Source organism: Bufo gargarizans, chromosome 5, assembly GCF_014858855.1.
Source record: "Bufo gargarizans isolate SCDJY-AF-19 chromosome 5, ASM1485885v1, whole genome shotgun sequence".
NCBI classification, from domain to species: Eukaryota; Metazoa; Chordata; class Amphibia; order Anura; family Bufonidae; genus Bufo; species Bufo gargarizans.
The window spans coordinates 283,596,598-283,620,800 of record NC_058084.1 but is presented as its reverse complement, the minus strand read 5'-3'; the positions used below and the strand labels follow the sequence as shown (position 1 = coordinate 283,620,800).

At 44.0% G+C, this 24,203-nt stretch overlaps 1 protein-coding gene across 1 annotated transcript in view; it reads left to right on the top strand.

Annotated features, from left to right (window-relative positions):
* UBE2QL1 (ubiquitin conjugating enzyme E2 Q family like 1) overlaps window positions 1-20,239 on the top strand; it is a 70,680-nt gene extending 50,441 nt beyond the window's left edge. The window contains exon 2 of the mRNA XM_044294907.1: window positions 19,417-20,239. Within this exon, the coding sequence (XP_044150842.1) occupies window positions 19,417-19,548 (132 nt within the window). The 3' untranslated portion in view covers window positions 19,549-20,239. The remainder of the gene's footprint in view (window positions 1-19,416) is intronic.
* The last annotated feature ends 3,964 nt before the right edge of the window (window positions 20,240-24,203 follow it).

Sequence of the window (24,203 nt, the reverse complement as noted above, 5' to 3'; positions counted from 1 at the left end):
CCCATGGCTCATTCACAGTATGTATATATGGAGTCTGCTTCTCTGAATTAAGAGGCCAGATGGCAGAGAGAGAGAGAGAGAGGTATCATAGAGTAGGTTTGTATCCAGATTGAGGTAACCTTGCCGTGGTGGATGGGCAGAAATGATTTTGATCAAAATATATTTGCTAAGTACTTCATATTCATTTTAGATAGTGCACAAAGAAAATGAAGGAAGCAGCACTCCAGTGCAAAAAGGAGAAGCTGAACCGTTGCTGTCTGACATTGAGCGAATAACACATCCTTTTTGCACTGGAGTGCTGCTTCCTTTGTTTCCTTTGTATTAGTCTATATATTCTATGTTTGCAGAGTGCTGTCGCATTGTGTTTGCTTCTGTTATCGTATAGTACATGACAGTCTTAGAAATAGCCTTGTAGCTCACATTGATTCAGAGCTCCCCCACTCATTGCTCCAATTGCTCTGCAACATTCTCTTCAGATTGCTAGCTTAGGGAGTGTGTTCTTTCTCAGTGTGTCCTTTCTGCTGCAGCACTCTCCCTATTTACAGCTTCTAATAGTAGTAATGGCTGTTGACAGATGAAGGATGGAGCACATGTGTGATCACCTAAGTAGGTGGATGTGCATATTATAATGAAGAGAATATCTTTCACCTGGAGCAATTTTTGTGACAGAAAGTAAATTACAGTAGTAATTCGTTTTACGTGTTAAAATATTTTAACCCTTTCCTGACGCAGTGATTTTCCATTAGTGTGTACAAAACCTGTCCTTGTCTTCCTGTGTGATAAGTTAGTTCACAACACTGAGCTAAAAAGCTGCCTCATCCTCCTCTCCTACTTGTCAGGGATTATGATCCTTAATTTATCTGAGAAGATCTTCAGCTAAATCTCTGTAGGAATGGAGTTCATGAGGAGACATAAAGTACAGAGAGGAAGGACAGGACAGACTGTGATTATGGAGACATGTGCAGCTGCTCCTTAGCCACATCCCCACCATCCTGTTTCAATCATTTTTATTGAGTTTTTCATTTCAAATGGTTAAAGAAATTACAGTTTGATTTGTTACAGTGTCAAGCAGAATACCATTATAATCAGGTAATCAAAGGAGAATATAAATTCCAACATAATACAATTATTCAGATAAACTTATTTTATGTAAAGCATCATCCTATTATTTATTGTGCTTCAATGAAGCAACCTTCTAGTTGGTGCTTGGAGCCTGCTTTGTGTGGCCAAAAAGTATTGTGTACTGTATGTAAAATGTAAAAGAAAAGATAAACTAGTAGATGAGGTTAGAGATGAAATAAACAAAAATATAGGTTACTATAGAGAACTTAGAAAACCTATTTAGGTTCCTTATGCAAAGGAAAATATGTCCATCACAACCTAATCTAACTGTCTAATAATGAAAAGTACTTTGATGAAGACCATGGTGTCCAATTTTTTGTGTATTTATTAAGTGTATTGTTGCTTCTGGCAATCATTTTTTCAAACCTACAATTGACATTTACCTTCCTTAATCCTTGAGACATGTGAGAAGTTGATAAGGATTTCCAATTTTGCGCTAGACATTGGAGAGAGGCTGTTAAAATATGACAGAGAACAGTCCTTTGGGGGACTGAGTACCTATCGATATCAAGTCTTAAACATTGCATTCCATACCCAGGCATTTAACTATCATATTCAATCTCAAATATGGTTAAGGAGAACTTAAAACTACTACTTCTCAAACTCCAATCAGATATTAACCACTTATACTCCTTTGAAATATCATGGTGGGGAAGGATATCATATAAAATGCTAATATTACCCAAGATCCTATAGCAATTGCGCTCAATTCCCGTAGCTATCCCAAAACCAATAATAAAAAAAAATCTATCTCAATTTAACAGATTTATTTAGTCAAACAAACACTCTAGAATCGCAGCTGGGATACTGACCAGACATAAAAACCATGGTGGTTTGGGCCTCCCAGATATTATCTCATATCATATTGCTTCGCTACTTGATCAATCAACAGCATGGTGGACTCCCCAATCTGACAAACTCTGGGTGAACATAGAGAAACATACTAGTCAGACTGAAAGACTATCCATTCTCTTACTGGCCTCTAAGGGCTCTTTCACACTTGCGTTGTCCGGATCCGGCGTGTACTCCATTTGCCGGAATTACACGCCGGATCCGGAAAAACGCAAGTGAACTGAAAGCATTTGAAGACGGATCCGTCTTCAAAATGCGTTCAGTGTTACTATGGCAGCCAGGACGCTATTAAAGTCCTGGTTGCCATAGTAGTAGTGGGGAGTGGGGGAGCGGTATACTTACAGTCTGTGCGGCTCCCGGGGCGCTCCAGAATGACGTCAGAGCGCCCCATGCGCATGGATGACGTGCCATGTGATCACGTCATCCATGCGCGTGGGGCGCCCTGACGTCACTCTGGAGCGCCCCGGGAGCCGCACGGACGGTAAGTATACTGCTCCCCCGCTCCCCGCTCCCCACTACACTTTACTATGGCTGCCAGGACTATAGCGTCCCGGCAGCCATGGTAACCATTCAGAAAAAGCTAAACGTCGGATCTGGCAATGCGCCGAAACGACGTTTAGCTTAAGGCCGGATCCAGATTAATGCCTTTCAATGGGCATTAATTCCGGATCCGGCCTTGCGGCAAGTCTTCAGGATTTTTGGCCGGAGCAAAAAGCGCAGCATGCTGCGGTATTTTCTCCGGCCAAAAAACGTTCCGGTCCGGAACTGAAGACATCCTGATGCATCCTGAACGGATTTCTCTCCATTCAGAATGCATGGGTATAATCCTGATCAGGATTCTTCCGGCATAGAGCCCCGACGACGGAACTCTATGCCGGAAGAAAAGAACGCAAGTGTGAAAGAGCCCTAAAGTGGGCAATATAAATAATACCAACTTACTGCCGACGGTCAAATCTACTCTCCAAACATGGAAATTTTACATCAAAATATCCTTAACCTAATAAATCTTGGCTTATTTTGGAGAATGCCCTTTTAACATCCCCTACCAGAGCGCTTCTATTGGCGGATAGACTACCTCCTGTTCTAAGCTCTATCCCCAACCCCCTTGTACGGAACACTTTAAAAGTTTGGAAGAATTTCTTGTCCAACACTGAGGTCCTAACTCTACCCTCCCCCCTATTGCAGATAAAAGACATAATCAACCTGGCCCCCAAAGACTTGAGAGATAGCTGCCCCCTTGCTCTGAGATCCTCAGAGATCGCGATCACACAGATCTTAGATCAAGATGGGTGTGTATTATCTAACCCTGAACTCTTTAAGGTACTGGACATTCAGGCTCTCAACCCTATCCTGTTACACTTTCTTAAAACTGAATCTCTCCTTCTCATTAAGAAAACGCCCCTACCCGGTGTCTTTAGCTGGTTTGAAGAAATGATAAACAGTAAGACATATACACGCAAAACCATTTCCACAATATATAAACGCCTGATATCCCCTCCTCCAACTCTTAAACCTGCTATAATAGGTCTTTGGGAAAAGGACCTCCAAAGGACCTTATTACCTACCGAAATGACTAAGTCCTTGATCTCTCCACATAAAATATCGAGATGTGTGCGCATTCAGGAGAACAGTTACAAGATCCTCATGAGATGGTACAGGACCCCAGATAAGACGTGTCTCTATGGCTCCACTGCCTCAGATACTTGCTGGAGGTGTAATAAGGCTAAGGGCTCCTTCTTACACATCTGGTGGTCATGTGAATTAATCAATCCGTGGTGGCACACTTTAATTTCTAAGTGCAACCAGATCTGTCAGACCTCTCTCCCCTGTACTCCGGATCTTACTCTGTTAACTCTGGGTTTGGATGGGGTAGGCCCATTAAAATCCTCGCTCTTTTCCCTCCTAGTGGCAGCAGCCAGATTACTTCTCCCTACCCTTTGGCTGTCCACGGAAGTACCATGCATTGACCATTGGATTAACAGGGTAGACCAGATTTACAGATTAGAGGAGATTTCACACTGGGAGTTGCGTTCTAGATCCACTTTTCTTCGTATTTGGTCCCCTTGGAGAGCTTATAGGAACTTCTCTTGATTGTCTTCCATCCACTTCTCCTCCTCCAGCTGCTCAGGGTCCAAAACCCTGGCCTAAATGAAACTGGATCCCTTTCACCTTACATCATATTAATAATGTCTTAATTTACCTGTCACCCTTTTTGTTTCTCATTTCAATGTTTGGTTTTATTTGTTTATTAGTTTTTTTTCATTTGTATGCGCGGTCTCGCATACTCAAGATACCTGAGGCTTGACAAGTCTTCCTTTTTAGTTCACAATGCTACCTAAAGGCTATATGTAGTCATGATATCTCATTGCATGTCATCTACTCCGGTGATCGGAACAGAGTGCCTGCTGAAATATCGGTGATCGCAGCAAACCGCAGGACAATTCAGCGGTTTGCTGCGTTTCCGGGTCATTCGGGTCTCCGGTGATCCAATAATCCAGAATAGGATGGTGATCAGTGGTGTGATAATGCACCACTAATTACCATCCTTAGATCCTGAGATGTGGCGGTGACATCACCTCTCAGGATCGCATCCTTTTGGCTGGACGGGCAGGCGTTAACTTCCCTCAGCTCTGCTGTCCTAGTCCACACTGCTTCCGTGGAGAGAGGAGACCATCCGTCCATCCATCCCTGATCCCAGCACCGCCACGTCAGCCACCAAAGTTTGCAGGGATAGGTTTAGGGAAAGGTTAGATTAGGCAGGGAGACCGAGGGATAGTTTTAGGGAGAGAAAAAGTTTTATTTTTGGGCTTCACACTCAGCTGTGCGACCCAAGACCCCCCAGGGGTGCTGCAGCTTGCCCACCTACCCCCCCCCCCCCCCACACACATATTTTCTGGTGCGCAAGCATTTATTTATTTTTTGTGCGTGCGCTGACTGTGGCCGGCACTCTTAGCGTCCGGCCACTGTTACTGCATCGCCCACCCCACCGCTGATCATCGAGTTTGAATCTTTAGTTTTATTTATTTTTTTAGGTTTAGGGTGGGTTAGGGTAGTAAACGTGAACATCCGTCCACGCACACACACTACCCTATGGCCCGCAAGACGTCCTCGGACGAGGAGGCATACGCCCTGCTTGCCTCCAACTCCGAGAGCCCCAGTGAGGATGAGAATGACCCCACTTTCCTCTTGTCATCCGCGTTCTCTTCATTATTTAGTGATGATGATGAGCTCCCGAGGTGGCAGAGACACTGCCAGGCGGAGCAAGGGGAACCCCATGCCAGGGACCCTGTGGCCCACACTAGTATGAGCCGCCCTGGGGCTCGTACTAGTTTTCCGGCCCACCAGATAAGTCCACGTGAGCCCCCTACCGGTGAACTTGTCTGGTGAACCCCAGAGTATTTTGAGCCTGTGATTCCTAAGTTTGTTGGCTAACCAGTAATCCAGATTCCCACAGTGGGCTTCACTGAATATGACATATTTTTTTTTTTTTTTTCAGTGACCACTTTGTGAATCTGATGGTGGAGCAAACAAACTTGTTCGCCCAACAGTTCATTGCTCAACACCCGGGCTTCTTTTTGGCTAGGTCCGGTGGCTGGACTCCGGTCAGTGCAGCCGAGATGAGGAAGTTTTGGGGCCTCGTGCTGCACATGGGACTAGTAAAAAAATCCAGTGGCATTACTGGAGTGGGGACGTCCTCTACCAGACCCCACTCTACTGTATGGCCATGACACATTCCCGTTTTGAGGCCATTCGGAAATGCCTGCATTATGCAGATAATGCAGCATGTCCCCCCTGAGGTGATTCTGCCCATGACCGCCTATACAAAATCAGGCCGGTCATCGATCACTTTAGAGCCAAATTTTTGGAGGCCTATGTACCTGGAAGGGAGGTCGCTATTGATGAGTCTCTCATTGCTTTCAAGGGGAGACTCATTATTCACCAGTATGTTCCCTCTAAGCGGGCGAGGTATGGCGTGAAGCTGTACAAACTTTGCAAGAGCACCTCAGGGTACACTTACAAGTTTTGTGTGTACGAGCGGCGAGATTCCCATATTGAACCCCCAGAATGTCCCCCCACTCTGGGTGTTAGCGGGAAACTTGTGTGGGACCTTATGCACCCACTGCTAGATAAGAGTTACCACCTGTACGTGGATAACTTGTGGTAAGGCCGATTCATTGGCCTGTATTTGTGGGAGGGGGCACGGTTGCCTATATCATGGCGCTTCTGCCCCTCCTTCAATGAACGACGTGTCAACTCTGGCCTAGTTTCGTGAGGATTGCTTCTGTTCAAGCTCCTAGAAGTTTGTTTTGTGCGCCTTGCAAACACTACTACCACAGCTACTGGATCAGGTAAGTGACTGCCACACTTGCAGTCTCGATCTCATAAGTCCGGCCGGCAGTGCCGGCTCCCTAGGTAAGGGGGAGCCACACTGCACCAGAGCGTCTGCCAGGCAGCTTCTGCTCCCACGTGGCACGAATCGTAGGGTGCAGGGGTCAGCGTGATCCCGATTCAAATTTCTCCCCCCTTAATGTCTGGCATGGGCCGCTGTGCCGCTAGTTAGGCAGGGTCCTTGTCAGCAGTATGGTTCCCCCCCCCCCCTTATGCACGCACTGGCCCCATGTCATCTTTGCGGCGCGCTTACCCGGGCGTTCCTGCTTGTGGTCTCCTCTGCGGTCTGTACGAGCTGCAGGAGGCTGGTAACTGTGTGGGCTCCCCCTGGTGGCCGCTGGAGCCGATACAGTCCATGGGGCAGTGATTGAGGGTGCAGGCTCCCTCTGGTGGCGACTGCCGGCAGTGCAGTCCATGGCTCTGTGTTGGCTCCATCTAGTGGCCGCCAGAGCTATGACCACCTTGGGGAGATTTAGTTAGAGTTATTTAAGGAAAAAAAAAAAAGGGGGGGGGAATAAAAAAAAAATTTGTGCTAGTTAGAGTATCTCCGTATTGTTGGTGGCACGCCTCTACGCCTGGCGGTATGTCGTACGCATAGGATCTTACATGTGATTTTATTCCAGGATCTGTGTCGTCCTTCTTCAAAATATATTCTGCATGTTGTTCAACCTTCAGGGTACAGTATGGCAGTAGCTATGTCGTGTTACTATTCCATTCTCTCCATCTGGTAGTGGGTCAGTGGTGCCACCGTCAGACTCGCCAATCACTGGGGTGTTCTAGGTTCAGCTATCGCTTCTCGTTGGAAGAACTTGATTTGTATTTATTTAGGATAACGGAGTTGGGATACAAGTATGGTGGTAGTTCCTTCTACGACTACCACTGTTCTTTCTCGGCCAAGGCAGCTGCCACTTTGGGTCAGTTCCAGTTTCTCACAAACTGGGCTAATATTGATACAGAGATATATTGTAGGCATTTCGCCGGGCTTAAGGCACCATCGTGCTCCCTGTGCCAATCAATTTACCATTCTACTGTGTGGTGTCATAAGGCTGCTCTAAGTGAGGGGTCCAGTTCCATAGGTCCTGTTCCCGGTCCGTCCGACTCGCACAGATACTCTGGTTTAGTTGACAAGCTGGGTAGACCCATCAAACTACTCGGCAGGTCACAGATTTGCAATAATTTTAACTACGCATCCTGTAACTTCAGTCAGTGCCGCTTGCTACACATATGTACTAACTGCTTCAGAGCCCACCCTAAAGTAGTCTGTTCATTAAAATCAGATAATAATTACATGTGTGTTGTGAATATAGTTCAGTTGCAGCAGTTCTTACGCAGGTATCCTGACCCAGGCTTCGTGGTGTTCCTTAGTACAGGGTTTATGTTCGGTTTCCGCACCGGGATGGTTGCCCTTCCAGAGTCTATACACGAGTGCAGGAACTTACAGTCCGCTGACCATCACCCCGATGTCTCCGATAGATTAATCTCAGCGGAATTAGTCAAAGGTTTCCTGATAGGCCCTTTTTCGTCATCACCCTTTGAACGGTGGAGAATCAGCCCGATAGGAGTTGTGTTCGGTAAATTCAGTAACAAAGAGAGGTTGATTATCGACCTATCCGCCACGCATGGTACCCCCATACCTAGCATCAACTCTCTAATTCCATCAGAAGAAGTTAGTATGAGATATGCGACCATAGATCAAGCCATCGCTCTCATCTTACAGTTAGGTCCCAGCACCATCCTTTCTAAAGCTGATATTGCAGACACCTTCAAATTACTACCGATCAAACCGTCCCTCTGGCAGTGGTATGGTGTCAAATGGAGGGGCCTTTATTATTTTGCTTCCAATCTTACCTTCGGGTCTAAGAGTAGCCCATGGTTATTTGACCAGTTAGCCAAGGCTCTCCACTGGGTTTTAGTCCATGAATTCCACTGTAACAATATTATTCACTACTTGGATGATTTTTTAATATCGAGCGTCCTAACGCTCCCCCCAAAGACCTTCATTTGCTACTGGAGTGTTTCAGACAATTGGGGGTTCCTGTCTCTCCCAAGAAAGTGGAAGGTCCCTCCTCAGTCATCACATTCCTTGGTATAGTATTGGACACCCAGAAAATGGTTGCCAGGTTGCCAAGGGACAAATCACAGAGAATAATAATTTCACGTCAACTGATTAACTGAGAGTGATTAAGAAAGTACAGCTACAGTCTCTGTTAGGCATGCTGGATTTTGCGATTCGCATAATTCCGCAAGGTAGGGCATTTGTGTCTCGTTTACTTTCACTCCTTCCTACAGCCCCTTCCCAGGATAGCAGCATAGGCCTGGACAATATGGTCGTGGCTGACTTGAACATGTGGGATCAATTTCTCACGCAATGGAATGGCATCTCACTCTTTGTTCCCACGATATCCGACAACTCCCCCGTAGTTTTGTCCGACGCCGCTGCCAATACAGGTTTCGCAGCTATTTTTAGCAACCATTGGTCGGCAGTGTTTGAACTCTACCCCTTAGTTGCAGCATCCTATACCTGGGGTCAAAGTTGGTCAGGTCAGACTGTGTTCTTCGTGTCCGATAATGCAGCCGCCATCGAGATTCTCAATAGTGGATCTTCTAAGTCTCCATATGTCATGTTATTTCTTAGGCGCTTGGTCCTTCTGTCATTACAACACCAGTTCTGTTACATAGCTTCACATATAGCTGTAGCCGACGCGTTCTCGTTTTAATTTTACCCTCTTTTCACAGATCTGTCCAGAAGCAGACGCCATCGGGAGCCCAGTCCCTCCATACGCTGCTCTGACCCTTCCATAGAAGCTCATCTCGCTACCGCTCGGTCACTATTAGTCAAGTCCCTCTCGCCCAATACAGCCAGAGCCTACCAGACAGGTTGGAGAGCCTTCCAGAAATTTCAGGACTCATGTCCGCAAGGTGACACCGAGTTTGTTCAGTACATCCTGGCGTTCATAAGTTACTGTCACACCAGTTTGAAATTATCTCACACCACGGTCAAGTCCTACCTCGCAGGGGTGCAACATTTTAGAGCTATGAGTTTCACCCAGCCAGGTTTGTTGTTTTCAATCCATGCCGTAAAAGCTACTCTGAAGGGTCTCGAGAAAAGCGACAGCGAGACACGCACTCGCCGGCTCCCCGTCACTGGCCAGATTTTCCGCGACCTTTCCGACCTGTTAGACAAGAAACCATTCGGTGCCCTGCATAGTTTGGTAATTAAAGCTGCCATGTACCTGGCCTTTTATGGGTTTTTGAGACCGGCCGAGTTTACATCCCCGGCTAACAGTAGTAGATACGTCACTCTCGGTCAGCTCTTGGCTTCACGAGATGGTTTCATACTCTCGCTACTCACCACTAAGACCTCTCTGGTAGGCCCCCCAACCCAGGTGTTTTACTTCCGGCCTCTCATCATTGGTGCCCCGTGCGCGTGCTGCAACAGCTTCTGTCCTCTCTGCCGAACAAGCCGCCCGACAGTCCTTTACTACCGTTCGACAACACTCACCTTACCTGTCCCCAATTCATAACCCATATTCGGGTTTTACTAACCAATCTTGCAGTAGACCCGTCCACAATATCCGGGCATTCCTTTCGCATAGGGGCGGCATCTGCTGCTTCAAAGAATCAGGTTCCAGCACATGCAATCAAAAGACTAGGTCGTTGGTCCTGTTTCAGCCGCTACATTCCTTGTCCGTATACTGAAATTAATCTTGCTTGTCAGAATTTGGTGTTATGAATAATTGTTTGTAGCCTTCTGGAATGAAAAGGAATTGTTGTTGTTTTTTGGCCTCCTTCAGCTATCCCTTCAACGTCGCGGTTTCGGCATAACTCTAACCGCTTTAGCTAACCCAGCAGGTAGGAGTCCTTCTTTTCGTGAGTGCCCGACCACAAGTGGTAAGGCCGATTCATTGGCCTGTATTTGTGGGAAGGGCATGGTTGCCTATATCATGGTGCTTCTGCCCCTCCTTCAATGAACGACGTGTCAACTCTCCCACCCTACCCACCCTCACTCTCAGCTTCACACCAAGGGGATGGCCTCCTTCAGCTATCCCTTCAACGTCGCGGTTTCAGCATAACTCTAACTGCTTTAGCTAACCCAGCAGGTAGGAGTCCTTCTTTTCGTGAGTGCCCGACCACAATTATACTAGTATCCCCTTGTTCCAGTCCCTCGCCGCCAGATCCACATCCGCTTGTGGGACTGTGCGGAAAAATCAACACGGCCTCCCTACCCACCCCTCCAGGTTCCTATCCCCAGGGGTGAGACTTGTGCCCTTACCAGTGGAAACCTGTTGCTGGTCAGCTATAAGGACAAGAGGTATGTCCTTGTACTGTCCACAATTCATGGTAACGGCACCACACCTGTCCCTGTGTGAAGTACCGCAGCAACGGTCCTCAAGCCCAATTGTATTGTGGACTACAATCAGTATATGGGAGGAGTTGATCTCTCTGATCAAGTCCTCAAGCCATATAACGCCATGCACAAAACCCAGGCATGGTACAAAAAAGTTGCGGTCTAATTGGTACAGGTTGCCTTGTACAACTCTTTTGTGCTGTCCCGGAGCGCTGGCAACACAGGGAAATTCCTGCAGTTCTATGAGGCAGTCCTCAAGGCCCTGATCTTTTCTGACCGGGAAAGAGCAGGCCGTAGTACCTTGGGAACTGGAGGCGCCCGGATCATCCCTGGCTAACACTTTCCAGGTGTGGTCCCCCATACTGGAAAGAAGGGACGGTCCCCCAAAAAAGTGCAGAGTGTGTCACAGGAGGGGGATACGGAAGGACACCACCACTCAGTGTGACACGTGCCCCGATCATCCGGGCCTCTGCATTGATGGTTGCTTCAGGGAGTACCACACTTCCATGGAGTACTAAATTTATAATCCCCTTCCCCAATTTTAATTCTATTTGGCCACAGACAATCACCCAGAAAAAAATAAAATAAAAAAACTATGGCTCACATGACCTAACCCCTCAGATGAACACAGTTAAAAAAAAAAATATGAAAACGGTGTAAGGAATTGCTTTTTTACACCGTTTTTATTTTATTTTTTTGACTGTGTTCATCTGAGGGGTTAGGTCATGTGTTATTTTTATAGAGCAGGTTCTTACGGACACGGTAATACCTAATATGTCTACTTTTTTAAAAATGTATTTAGGTTTTACACTATAATATCCTTTTTTAAACAAAAAACAAACATTTTATTATCTCCATAGCTTTTTTTTGTCACCTTGCACCACAAAAAGTGTAATAGCAAGCAATCAAAAAGTCATATGCACCCCAAAATAGTGCCAATAAAACTGTCCTCTCATCCCCCACAAAATGAGCCCCTACCTAAGACAATCGGCTAGAAAAAAAAATGACTCTCAGACTATAGAGATACTAAAATGTTTTTTTTTGTTTGTTTAAAAAAGGATATTATAGTGTAAAACCGGTGGGCGGAGATTTGAATTTGAATTTTTGTATTAACTTTCTCTACGTGATAAATGCTATTTACTGAAGTGAGACAACCCCTTTAAGGGTGGGTTCACACTAGCGTTAGGGATTTCATTAAGGCTTTCCGTTATAACATGGTTATAATAGAAAATAACGGAATACCCAGACAGAATGCAAAACGGAAGCCTTTAAAAGACATTGCGTTTGCTTTCCGTTCTAATAGAAGTCTATAGGAAAGCATAACGGAGCCGTCTGGGTCCCATTATGCAAGACGGAAAACAAAGTCCTGGACTTTGTTTTCCGTCTTGCATAACGGGACCCAGACGGATCCGTTTAGATTCCATAGACTTCTATTAGGACAGAAAGCAAACAGAATGCCTTTTTAAAGGCTTCCGTTTTGCATTCTGTCATAATACAAGTCTATAGGCAGAAGAACGGATCCATCCTTCCGTCTTATGGATTCCTTTATAACCATGTTATAACGGAAAGTCATAACGGAATTCCTAACGCTAGTGTGAACCCACCCTAAGACTGGCATAAGAAACTACCACATTTGCGATAGTCAGGAAAATAGCTTTGTATGTCTGGCTTTAGTCTTTGTACATTCTTCAGGACTCATGAGGGAGACAATTAAAAGAAATTGTAAAAATTGCAGTATCACCGTCCTGGAGATTTTTTTTTTTCGATGGCCGCTCATTGAGATATCTGCACGTCTAATCTTTGTAGCTTTATCTGAGCTAGCGTTGAGTGACACACTGATTTCAGCAGGAAGCTAAGCTTCTCTTCATTACTTCTGTACAATAAAGCAGATCAAGGTTACTCTTTCTGTAGGTGAAGCTGGGAGGCATTCTCCACTACTTCTGGTTACAGACATTCAAGTATTGTTAGTCTCGCTGATAATGTGGATTTCAAATACACCATTTTTACCTAATGGAACACTGACTGGCTGAAGACAATTAACCCATTCACCAATGAAAGGCCTCCCAATGCACCGTGACGAGTAGAAATGTGTGCTCAATGATTGATTTTTATCTCAGTTGTATAGTATCTATTATTTTTTCTGTGATACCTACAGTACATTGTGTAAGACATTATCCTCCCACCTAAGACCCTGATTAATGCTAACCATTGAATGGGAGTTTTGACATATATGAATTAAAGGAAACTGTGACCAATTTTGCTAGAAGACTGAAGTATTCTCTCTTTTTTTTTTTTTTTTTAAACCTCTATATTCTAGGTTTCTCAGCTTTTTTTTTTTTTTTTTTAAGGAAAATGTGTACCAGATAATTACTATCATTTGATATTTATGGGAACATATTTTATAATACACATCTGTTCTGTGTATATGTATAGTATAGACATTCACGGCCATCCTTAAAGGGGTTGGCCACTTTCTGGCTACTAATGACCAGTGTGTAGGTAAGATGACTATATGGAATTCCAAATTTATCCTTTGCTGATACTCTGCACCATTTTTCTATATTTCATAAGGTATGCCCCCTTGTTGGCCAAGTCTCCTGTGCTGTCCACCGAGAAGTTTAGTCCATAAGATGGGCTCCGATGGAGGGTCATGTGACCAGGCTAATCTTAGTCTCCTCCATTCAAATTCACTGAATCTACCATCTACACTTGAACTATTGGAAGTTTGGTGCAGGAGCAGTGTGCTTGAATGGAGGAGGTGGAGTGATGTGGCCACATAACCCTCCATCAGTTGCCATCTTATGGACAGGACCTCTATGCAGACAGCACAGAAGATGTGCCTGACAATGGTGCATGGTTTATAAAATATAGAAGACGGCACAGAATATCAACAAAGGTTATTTTAATAAGCATCATATAATCATCTTATATACACATTGGTCCATGGTAGCCGGAAGGTGGCCAACACCTTTTAACCCCTTATGGACCGGGCTCATTTTCACCTTATGGACCAGGCTATTTTTTGCAAATCTGACCAGTGTCACTTTATGTGTGAATAACTTTAAAACGCTTTTACTTATCCAGGCCATTCTGAGATAGTTTTTTTTCGTCACATATTGTACTTCATGACACTGGTAAAATGGAGTTAAAAAAAAATCATTTTTATTTATAAAACAATACCAAATTTACCAAAAATTTGGAAACATTTGCAAATTTGTGCTCATTCTGGGCTTTGATGTCAAGGAGGTGGTCCTATCAGTGATTGACAGCTGTCCCTCTATAACAGTGCATACCGAAACAGCTGTCAATCACTGATAGGACCGCCTCCTTCACGTCAAAACTCAGAATCGGCAAGAATTTAAATGGTTAAATTGCAAGTTTTACTGAATCTTTTCCCATAAAACTACATATCATTCTGCTCCGCTCCTCCTGCTCTATAACATGCTGCCTTCAGCTCAGACACAATGTTCAATGTGACAAGTTCCCTTTAAGCATAAGGAAGTGGGTACATTTTCACATGGGTGATATGGGTGTACTAATGCTAAGTTCCTTAAATAAATACAGTAATAATAAAAATAAAATGTATAACATAATGTAAAACATAAAGCTAGGGCTACATAGTGACCTGTTGCAGGTCGAAACATGAACACATTCATTAGTTGTGAAAGTGCCTCATTACTCAGCTTCACTTTGTGCCATATTGCAGTTCTATTCAATATAACAAATATGCATGAATAGGCAACTTCTGAAATGGAGAAAAAAAATGGAATTATAGGTACAATTACTGTACATTTTAGAAGGTGGTTGTGATAACTATTAAGAAGCTAATATGCAATAATAGCCAACATCTGAATGGGAGAAAGAACGAGGTTATAGATGCAATTACCTTGGATTTTGGAAGGAAGTTGTGATAACCTACAAGCACTTACTGACCTATGATAAATGAGATTATACATTGCTTAGCCTCTAGTTTATACCTCGGAAATGTGGAACACATGCCTGCCATAGGTGAATATGTATATCTGCTATATTCAGTGTTTATTATCACTTTGACCCGTCTCTGAACCAGTCTTTTATACTGCTATATACTAGCCTTTAACAATTGTAAATCTCCTTATAGTAACCATAATGAACTTTCATTCCATCTCTACATTGTCACAAGCATTACCCTTTACCCTTTAGGGTAAGTTTACATGCTGCAGATTTGTCTCAGACAAGTATGACTGCCATTCATCTGAACCGATTTGGCAGATATACATGCACATGCATGGATAGTTGGGATTACATTTTGCTTGTAGTGAGAGGAGGTATAAACTACACATACACAGGGCCGTATTTACAGTTCATGCTGTCCTAGGCACTTTGGTGCCCCCTTCCCCCAAATTGATGTCCCTTAGGCCGAATGAACGCGGCTGTGTTTCATGGCCGTGAGCGGTCCGTGGTAACACGGGCTGGATTCCTGCTGAGAGCCACTTTACGTTGTAAGGCAAAAAATAATATTTTAGTTGTTTTGTTTATGGTGCCATGGGGTTCAGGTTTAGCCAGTTAGACCCATCTTTCTTTTACAGCAGGCATCCTCAAACTGCGGCCCTCCAACTGTTGCAAAACTACAACTCCCAGCATGCCTGGACATCCTACAGGTATCAGCCTACAGCAGGGAATTGTGGGAGTTGTAGATTTACAACAGCTGGAGGGCCGCAGTTTGAGGATGCCTGTTTTACAGCAAAATACCATTGTGCATTACACATTACTAAAGTACTAAACAATAAAATAAAAATAATGGAATAGTCCGTTGCTCTGCTTGTTGACAGGACACATTTGTAGCAGAACTGCAGTCCTGAAGGACTACAATACAGTGACAGAACACAGTGCATGTGCCTGCATTGAGAATGCAGAGTGCTGATGGGATGACTGCTCCTGAAGGGTAGCAGCTAAGAGTCCTAACAGCCCTGCAAAAGGGAATCTTTCCGATAGTAACATTATATTAGGGAAATGCTCTGTACACATCTCATGTTGAAAGCGTCTCGAAACCAGGGAATTGTAGTGCTGTACTTTGGCGGACTTTTCCATTGCCTCAATAATCTCTTTAACTAGTCGGGCATTCTTTACTTACTGCTAAAAATAGGTTAAAAGCCTGGAACCTGGAAAGAAGAGTAATACCACTAGGAATTACACCCATGGCCTCATTCTACTTGTAAATGGGATAGATTTAGCACAAGAGATAAAACAATAAAATCTGAAGTGGGATAGTAAAGTATATGAGGTATCAGTAAAAATGCATTACTCTAACACGTTAAAGAACTTGTACTGAACCGTAAGCAAATTTAATTTGTGATGTATTTCTGTGATAACGCTGTAAGTGTTTCTTCGACGGAGAGCAGGTAAACTATAAAGGGAAGGCTGCGCTCGCATGGCGCACAGCCTTCTCTTCAACCAGCTGATTGTCAATGGTGCCGAACCCCCACCGGTCAGATATTGACGAGCTATCCCGAGAATAGTTCATCAGTATAAAAATCCCAGAAAATCCCTTTAATGTGAATGGTCATTTGAGCTGACATAATCACTCGTGATTAAGCTGAACTTGACAGGTCTCGTTCACTTATATCTCTTCTATCCGTTCATTCCTTTTTTCGCCTGAGTTATATCAACTAATGAAAAAGTTTTGCTCTTTGTCTGGCATCCATGGGTAATAAAAGTACCCAAAGAGGTCAAAACGGATGCACTTATATAGCGCTACTATATTCCGCAGCACTTTACATACATTAGCATCAAGCTGTCTCCAATGGGGCTCACAATCTAAGGTCCCTATCAGTATGTCTTTGGAGTGTAGGAGGAAACTGGAGTACCCGACCCACACAAACACGGGGAGAACATACAGACTTCATACAAATATTGTCCTTAGTCCCATTTGAACCTAAGGACCACAGCGCTGCAAGGCACCAGTGCAGTAACCACTGAGCCATCGTGCTTCCACATGAGCCATTATCATGATGAACTTACACTAATAAACCTGTAGCTTAAAGAACTGATTTGTGATCAGAAGTAAGACATTACGTGTCCGTCACAGATATAGCAAGTCAATTGACGCTTGTTAAGCGCCATTTATATTGAGGAGTCATTGGTACTGTATGTGACCTAACCATTGTCCGATTCTTCAGGCACTTTCAGTTTCCTTTTTTGCTGCCAGCACATCCAATAATTTTATGCCAGAATAAAAGATGTGATCATCTGAGAAATAAGGGTTTGATCATTGTTGGCTGATCCCTGGGCAATAATCAGGAACATACGTTCTTACATTTATTCTGGAAGTTCTCCCATAAGCTAGCCACTTCATTAGGTGGCTATCAGCACCCACTGGTTTGCAGATGTATTAAAGAACATTCTAATAAAATGGACCACCTGATTGTGTCAGACATTCTTGAGAAAAGCAGAGTTGGCCACAACCATGAACGTTCATGTGTATATGGAGATTGAAGGTTAATAACTGATATTGCAACATTCGTAGAGTTGTTATTTTATGTGTATGGTCAGCTTTTTGAGACATTCATTTTTTAATAGTGCACTGGAAAATGGAGTTCATAACTGGAAAGCATAGCAGCTCTGGAAAGGTGGAGGCTAGAACATATGTGTGGCCAGACTAGATGTGTGGATTGCCTCAAAGCAGGAACATCTATTTGGCATTTGTTTGACTATACTGCAGAGTAATTACAGCTGATTATACCATTCAAGTGATTGGGAGAGGGATCTAAAATTACAATGCACCGTCACTACAGAGGAGACATTGTGCAGGTAAACATTGAAGAGGACGCAGCACTAGCACGAGCCCCTTCAAACAGTTGATCTGGGGGGTACTGGGAGTCAGACCCCTGTTGATCTGATATTGATGACCTGTACTGAGGATAGTACCTCAATATCTGTAGCACAAACAACCTCTATAACGGTTATCCTTAGCATAGGCTATCAACTTTAAGGTCCTACATAACACTTTATCATTGTCAAAGGGTATGTTACACTAGTGCCTTATGGGAGACTACATTAGCAATATACATATCTGAGACTCAGTTTAAGGCTACTTTCACACTAGCGTTCGGGGCTCCGCTTGTGAGTTCCGTTTTTAAAGGCTCTCACAAGCGGCCCCGAACGCATCCGTCCAGCCCTAATGCATTCTGAGTGGATGCGGAACCGCTCAGAATGCATCAGTCTGGCAGCGTTTGGCCTCCGCTCTGCTCAGCAGGCGGACACCTGAACGCTGCTTGCAGCGTTCGGGTGTCCGCCTGGCCGTGCGGAGGCAAAAGGATCCGTCCAGACTTACAATGTAAGTCATTGGGGACGGATCCGTTTGGAGTTGACACAATATGGCTCAATTTTCAAACGGATCCGTCCCCCATTCACTTTCAATGTAAAGTCTGGACTGAGCTACTTTCACACTTAGAATTTTTTCTAAAATATAATGCAGACGGATCCGTTCTGAACAGATCCCATCGTCTGCATTATATGAGCGGATCCGGATGGAAGAACTATCTTTAAAAATAAATTGTATGGCTTTTATTTAATGACTTCTATTATTTATTTATTTTATCAAAACTCATATTCAGGTATATTTTTGTAGGAAGAATTAGCATAGCATATGTAAGCATAAAATGGAAGCATTCATTTTCCTATTGCGCAGATTATTCTTGAAACCTAAACATGCTTTCTCTATTGGAATTCCTTTTGCCATTACCTAATGCATGTTTGTTAATTCATTGCTGTACAGAAAACTATTTTGCAAACATTGAACTAGTTCCCAAACCAGTACCTGTCCTAGAGGTACAATAAGTGACTCACACACCCAGCATGTCCATGCATGACATTACCGTGTAATAATTTCCCTTGTGATGTTGCCGCAGAGAAATTGAACACACTTTCTTCCACTTTCCCAGACACTTGTTTGGCTGGGCACACCTTGCGATCGATTGTTTTTTATTCCCCAGGAGTTTTCTGGGATTTTAATATTGATATGAGCATATTGCGCAAGGCAAGGGTTTGCTTACCTCCGCACACTGCTAGGCAAAGGCTTCCGCCCAGCAGTGTATTCGGGACGTCACCAGCACTGATGGGCCGGCTTTAGCGCCCATTTCTGTATGATCATTATGTGAGTAGGTTTGAGGCATTAGGTGGCTCTTCATTGCATTATTTACCTTTCAGCAAGTTGCATTTATAATGTAGAGAAAGTTAATACAAGGCACTTACTAATGTATTGTGGTTGTCCATATTATATCCTTTGGTAGCTGGAATCATTTTTCCATCACATTATACACTATAATAACAATACCTAAATAAGTGGCTTGTATTAACGTTCTCTACATAATAAATGCTATTTGCAGAAGTGACACAACCCCTTTAATATTAATGGTAATAGGCGTTACATTTTTCCATGCTTTCTCTATTCAAAATGTAAACATAAGTCGCTATGACTAACCCCTTGACATAAAGCTCACTTCAAGAGTGTGTTTCTTTTGATGTATGCCAAGAACAGTTGGATAAACTGAGATTATGTGGATCATTTCATTATGGAATGGCCTTCTAACTTTATTCTCATTGTGTTTTTTTATACTAAATTGCCTCATACAGATGTTCAGGCACACTCTCATGTTAAATAGTCAGCACCTTGGATTATATCATGTGAAGGTTATTGATAGTGTTCCATATTTTTGTTCCCATAGGGTCGTATTTGCAGGAAAGCTGGAAAATCTAAAAAAGCCTTTAGCCGCAAAGAGGCAGAAGCAACATTTAAGAGTTTGGTGAAGACTCATGAGAAGTACGGATGGGTTACTCCACCAGTGTCTGATGGTTGACATAGACCACCCTGATGAATAGACTTCAAGAAAAAGGGGAAGGAAATCGCTTCACTGAGAGAAAAAATTATATATATTTAAGAAAAAAGTCACTATGCCATCTCCTCAGTGCTGTACACCATACATCATCCATCTGTCTTTTTCTACTTCAACTTCAGTTTATGAATGTGATTGACAGGAAGACTTAATTTATGTTCAGAAGTGTTTACACTGGAAGAAATGGAAGAAGAAAAGTACATGGCACAGAATGTTGTATTGCAGTCATGTTTCAAGACTAAGGATTGAGCATCTTCAGGTCACTGTAGAGAGAAAGTTTGAGGTTGCTTCATTATCCATCCTAGACGCATGGTTTTCGGCTTCTTCCATTGACAGCAGAGCCAAAAAGCAACAGTGAAAGTTCTAGCCACTGCTGCTCGATTTATGTAAATGTACATGAAGCCGTTAATATTTAATAGGCAAGCGGTGCATTGCAGGTACATGTTTGCTGTGCTGTTTATCTTTGTCTATTTTCCTGGCAGGTCAACACAACATTGAAGATTTGTCTTTATGTGGAGCTGTGGTCCGCTGTGACTCAAATTTTAGACCTCATTTGTGTTCGATGTGATCTGTGTTGGATAACTGACGAAATATAACAGTGGAAAAAATAATAAAGAGTTATAGTGTGGAACTATTGTAAAATAAAATCATTTCAAAAGTGTTTGCAAGTTTATTTTGATTATAGTGATCCCCAATGAGCAGTGGCCAGAAGGTCGGGGTTCAGGCTTTCATGTCATTAGTAAAGATCCCCTTGTCTCTTCAGATTATTAATTAGATGTTCCCTAGCAGGAATCAACATTTTTCTTGGCTGATAACGATAACTGCTCTTATGTGATGTAAGGTGTCCATTAGTTTTTTTTGTGTGTTGCTAACAATGTTATAATTACTAAATGCCGCAAGAAGGGCAACTGCAAATTGTGTGCAATTTTACAGCCAACATATAATCATTATATAGCTATTGGTCATGCAGAAATGAGATTTATCAGTTTGTCATCATGTTGCCATCATTACATAACACACACAACACAAAGTTTTTTCTTTATCTGTGTATTTAGTTAATACTAAAAGAGGATCTGTCAGATGTGCCCATCTGTTTTAGTAGATGCTTGTATTATTCATAATATAGCAATTCTGGAGCACCAGTGGCGTACCTAGGGTGTTTGGCACCCGGGGCGGGTCCTTTCTCTGCCCCCTCCCCGCCGCCCCCCAATACTTGACCACATACCCCTTACATCCAGAAACATCTCCTGCCATGTAGACCTTCTCTTTCCTCTTCTCCTCCGTTAGACCGCCATGACAAATTCTTTCAGCCGCATCTCGTCTCTACAGAGTTTGTAACACAGACACATTAGCTTTCTCAGTTTTTCCATCAACCTCCCCATCCTGGTGTCCCCACAGTGTCATCCTGCTGCCACCCCCAATGCCTGTGCCCGTTGTGCCCCCCAATGCCCCAGGTACTATACTGCTGGAAAAATAGTGACCCCAGTAGACATAATTGGAGTCATTTATCAAACTGGTGTAAAGTAGAACTGGATTTCCAAAAGAGCTGTCAAAAATGAAAGGTGAAATCTGATTGGCTGCTATGGGCAACTAAGGGCTCTTTCACACCTGCGTTCTTGTCTTCCGGCATAGAGTTCCGTCGTCGGGGCTCTATGCCGGAAGAATCCTGATCAGGATTATCCCCATGCATTCTGAATGGAGTGAAATCCGTTCAGGATGCATCAGGATGTCTTCAGTTCTGGAACGGAACGTTTTTTGGCCGGAGAAAATACTGCAGCATGCTGCGCTTTTTGCTCCGACCAAAAAAACTGAAGACTTGCCGCAAGGCCGGATCCGGAATGAATGCCCATCAAAGGCATTGATCCGGATCTGGCCTTAAGCTAAACGTCGTTTTGGCGCATTGCCGGATACGACGTTTAGCTTTTTTAGAGTGGTTACCATGGCTGCCGGGACGCTAAAGTCCTGGCAGCCATGGTAAAGTGTAGCGGGGAGCAGCATACTCACCATCCGTGTGGCTCCCGGGGCACTCCAGAGTGACGTCAGGGCGCCCCAGGCGCATGGATGACGTGATCGCATGGCACGTCATCCATGCGCATGGGGCGCTCTGACGTCACTCTGGAGCGCCCCGGGAGCCGCACGGATGGTAAGTATACCGCTCCCCCGCTCCCCGCTCCTACTATGGCAACCAGGACTTTAATAGCGTCCTGGGTGCCATAGTAACACTGAAAGCATTTTGAAGACGGATCCGTCTTCAAATGCTTTCAGTACACTTGCGTTTTTCCAGATCCGGCGTGTAATTCCGGCAAGTGGAGTACACGCCGGATCCGGAAAACGCAAGTGTGAAAGAGGCCTAAGCCAGTTCTACTTTACACCAGTTTGATTAATTACTCCAAATGTCCCTATAGTGTCCACAGCAGTTATAATGTCCCCTAGAGTGCCCCCAGTAATAATAACACCCTATATTGTGCTCCAGGCAATAATCCCTGTATAGTGTCCCCAGATATAATAGAATTGCCCCTATAGTGCCTCCCCAATAGCAAGGCCCCCATATAGTAATTTCCCCCACACTGCCCCGATACAGTAATTTGCCACACACAGTAGTTAACCCCACACTGCCCCATACAGTAATTTCCTCCACACTGCCCCATACAGTAATTTCCTCCACACTGCCCCATACAGTAATTTCCTCCACACTGCCCCCATACAGTAGTTTCCCCCTCACTGCCCCCACACAGTAGTTCCCCCCCATACAGTACTTTCCCACACAGTAGTTCCCCCCACACAGTAGTTTCCCCCACACTGCCCCATACAGTAATTCCCCCCACACTGCCCCCACACAGTAGTTTCCCCCACATAGTAGTATCCCCCACACTTTCCCCATACAGTAGTTTCCCCCACATTGCCCATATAGTAATTTGCTTCCCACATAGTAATTCCTCCCATAATTATTGCCCCCACATAGTAATCCCTCCCATAATAATTTGCCCCCACACAGTATCCCACCATATTTCCCCCCCACATGTCCTCCTGTGTGCACCCCCCTCATGTCCCCCAAAGTCGGCACATAAAAAAAATAAAAAATAAACCTAAAAGCTGAATACTCACCTGCGCTTGCTCGCAGAGTCCCAGCTCTGTGCTGCTGAGTCCCAGCACAGGTGCGCGCAATGACGTCAAATCGTGCGCCTGCGCTGGGACTACTAGGCCTTAAGCCTATGGCGGTGATCCGCAGTGGGGCAGGGAACTATGTGCTCCGCTCCCGTGCCCTGCCGCAGTATGTGGGCGTCAGCGCTTCAGCAATGAGCGCTTCCATCTGTATTGATGGAAGCGCTCATTGCTTCTGGGCCTGGCACCTCCATGAGAGCCGGCACCCGGGGTGCACCGACCCCCCTGGGCACGCCACTGTGGAGCATCTTTTCTTTGAGCTCTGCCTTGTGCCATTCTCCTATTATTCATCTTGTAAATGTATTCAGTACATTGAAAACAGAGTATAAACATTTTGCTTGTTATTAGGGTGTGACAATAAGGGTACAGCAACATGCCGTCACAGCCAGGTTTGCTGAGTAACAGTGATCCCATAGAAATCTATCAGTGTTGGACTTCTTGCAATGGGAATGATCACATTCATTTCTTCTTCACTGCTACTCAGCGGACCTGACCGCGATGCGTTGCGCGACCAGTGCCACTGTGCATCTCTACCTTAAATAATTAAGGATTAGTAATCCTTGTGAATCAAATGCATTTTGAAATAATTGATGCAATTTCCCCAATTATTTTTGATGGTTGGATGGTCAATAGTGTGTATACTCACAATTTGTCAAGATGAATAGTTGTCAAATTATACATGCATTAACAGGAGGATTAAAAGGTCTATAAAAAAATAGTTTGGGATTATTTTATGATTACGATAATTATTTTTTATATCAAATCTCTTTAAAATGAAACATGTCAATCAGACATTTCACAAACCAGTGGGGGTCAGGAAGCTTTGGTGGATAGTGCACTTCCAAGCGCAGCAGCCTCTTCACTGAAAACAGATACTTATTTGAAACATGTTCGTTCTCAAGGTTAGTTGTGAACAGACCCCCACTGCAACTTATATGACATGTCATGTTGACAGTCATCAAAGTTATTGATGGGACAATTCCATAAAGCGTTCATATATTTTTATCCTAATATTGTATAAAAATGTTTTTCACATACATTATTAAACGTTCCAGCCACTCCAATCTAAGTGAGTTCTATAATTACTGTAGGTTTACACACTATTGGGGGAATGTATTAACTTTGGACACAAAAAAAAAACTAGCAAAAAAAGTCCATATTTGGCACAAGTAGATTTTTGTGCCAAAAATTGAATCTTTTTACCCCTTACAAAAAGTGGACCTGTAAGGGGAAGCTTACTTACCAACTTCCCAGTCATAGTTCCCCGCTCCTTCTTCTCCTGGCTGGCACTGCATCGCACGGAGTCCAGTAGAGCAAACGGTCACATGAATAAAGGGGATCCAGTCACTGTCACAGTAATGATTGGCTGCCGCCATGTCAAATCGGGTGTTTTCAGCCAGTGAGACCTGCGGTGCATTATAGGCAGGGAGGAAAAAGAGTGGGGAGCCAGCACCGGG